This window comes from Nanorana parkeri, unplaced genomic scaffold, assembly GCF_000935625.1.
Source record: "Nanorana parkeri isolate BGI_ZX_2015 unplaced genomic scaffold, ASM93562v1 scaffold2742, whole genome shotgun sequence".
Lineage (NCBI taxonomy): Eukaryota > Metazoa > Chordata > Amphibia > Anura > Dicroglossidae > Nanorana > Nanorana parkeri.
Window position 1 is genome coordinate 9,885 of NW_017309010.1, and position 2,316 is coordinate 12,200.

The 2,316-nt window shown below is 43.7% G+C and overlaps 1 protein-coding gene across 1 annotated transcript in view; it reads right to left on the reverse strand.

Moving 5' to 3' along the window:
- Positions 1–2,316, reverse strand: part of P4HA3 (prolyl 4-hydroxylase subunit alpha 3) — a gene marked incomplete at its 3' end in the record, with an annotated part of 48,726 nt that overhangs the window by 9,697 nt on the left and 36,713 nt on the right. The window contains exon 5 of the mRNA XM_018574110.1: positions 1,546–1,597. Within this exon, the coding sequence (XP_018429612.1) occupies positions 1,546–1,597 (52 nt within the window). The remainder of the gene's footprint in view (positions 1–1,545; positions 1,598–2,316) is intronic.

Here is a 2,316-nt window from a genome sequence, read left to right on the forward strand (position 1 = left end):
ACAATGGGGTGCAGGGGATGCCAGGACTGTATACAGTACAATAAAGCACACAATGGTGTGCAGGGGATGCCAGGACTGTATACAGTACAATAAAGCACACAATGGGGTGCAGGGGATGCCAGGACTGTATACGGTACAATAAAGCAGACAATGGGGTGCAGGGGATGCCAGGACTGTGTATGGTACAATAAAGCAGACAATGGGATGCAGGGGATGCCAGGACTTTGTATTGTACAATAAAGCACACAATGGGGTGCAGGGGATGCCAGGACTGTATATCGTACAATATAGGAGACAATGGGGTGCAGGGGATGCCAGGACTGTATACAGTACAATAAAGCACACAATGGGGTGCAGGGGATGCCAGGACTGTATACGGTACAATAAAGCAGACAATGGGGTGCAGGGGATGCCAGGACTGTGTATGGTACAATAAAGCAGACAATGGGATGCAGGGGATGCCAGGACTTTGTATTGTACAATAAAGCACACAATGGGGTGCAGGGGATGCCAGGACTGTATATCGTACAATATAGGAGACAATTGGGTGCAGAGGATACCAGGACTGTAAATGGTACAATAAAGCAAACAATGGGGTGCAGGGGATACCAGGACTGTATACAGTACAATAAAGCACACAATGTGGTGCAGGGGATGCCAGGACTGTATCCTATACAATATTGGAGACAATTGGGTGCAGAGGATACCAGGACTGTATATGATACAATAAAGCAGACATTGGGGTGCAGGGGATACCAGGACTGTATCCTGTACAATATTAGGGAGAAAATGGGGTGCAGGGGATACCAGGATTGTATATGGTACAGTAAAGCAGACAATGTGGTGCAGAGGATGCCAAGACTGTATACTGTACAATATAGGTGACAATGAGGTGCAGGGGATGCCATGACTGTATACAGTACAATAAAGCACACAATGGGGTGCAGGGGATACCAGGATTGTATATGGTACAGTAAAGCAGACAATGTGGTGCAGAGGATGCCAAGACTGTACACTGTACAATATAGGTGACAATGGGGTGCAGGGGATATCAGGACTGTAAACTGTATAATAAAAGATACAACAGGGTGCAGGGGCACAGGTCTCTATACGGTATCCTATAAAATCAGGGAGATATTGGGGTGTAGGGGATGCCTGTATTGAATGCTGTATTCTGTACAATGAGGGATATAATGGGGTACAGGAGATTCATGTATTGTATACTGTATTCTGTACAATGAGGGATATAATGGGGTACAGGAGATTCATGTATTGTATACTGTATTCTGTACAATGAGGGAGATATTGGGGTGTAGGGGATGCCAGTTTTGAATGCTGTATTCTGTACAATGAGGGAGATATTGGGGTGTAGGGGATGCCTGTATTGAATGCTGTATTCTGTACAATGAGGGAGATATTGGGGTGTAGGGGATGCCTGTATTGAATGCTGTATTCTGTACAATGAGAACTCTTGTAACATGTAACATGAGAACCCTTTTGCACCCAGCGGGAATACGGAGCAGAGCAGCGACGTCCATCACATACCATAGAGCAGACATTCTCTGGAGAGGTCCAGCGCCTGAGATACATTTCCCGCCTGGAAGAAATACACAGAGATCACTCACACTTCAAACAGACCAATATCACCTTCACTATTTGCTTTACCTCCTCCTGTGGGTGTCTATATGCCCCGTCCCCCCATATGGGCTACAGGCCGCATGCGATGCGTATGGAGGAACCATTGTACTGCGTTCCATTGTATTCTAATAACTGCTTCATACATACAGTATAACCCATGGGCCTGTGCTACTCTGACATGTATTGGTCTTGCATTAACACTGTATCCTTGTACCCGACCTGTACTCTACTGCTACTATTTATTATTAAAACATGTGCTGAATAAAATCTATAATACAGGGTACACAAAGGCAGAACTCTGTGCGTTTTATACATCGAGAGTACAGCAGGAGCCGTTTGCCTTCGGACTCTTTTTCTCTCCGATGTATAATACATCCTACTGAAGACATCTGATCGTCCTACAGGCCGGAAACTTCTGTGTGCAGTTTATAATGAATGGCTCTATAATACTGGGCTGAAAATCTGTGTAATCTTGAGCTACAGAGCTATGTGAACAAAACTTTTTTAGCAAAGCAGCTAAGATCAGGTTGGTGAACATGTGAAACAGAGAATGGAGCTCCGCCAAATGGCTAGATATGAAATGTTGCATACAAATATTTTGTATTTTCATATTTACCTGATTTAGAATTATTATTATTAATATTATTATCATCATAATATACTAAAAATATATATTAA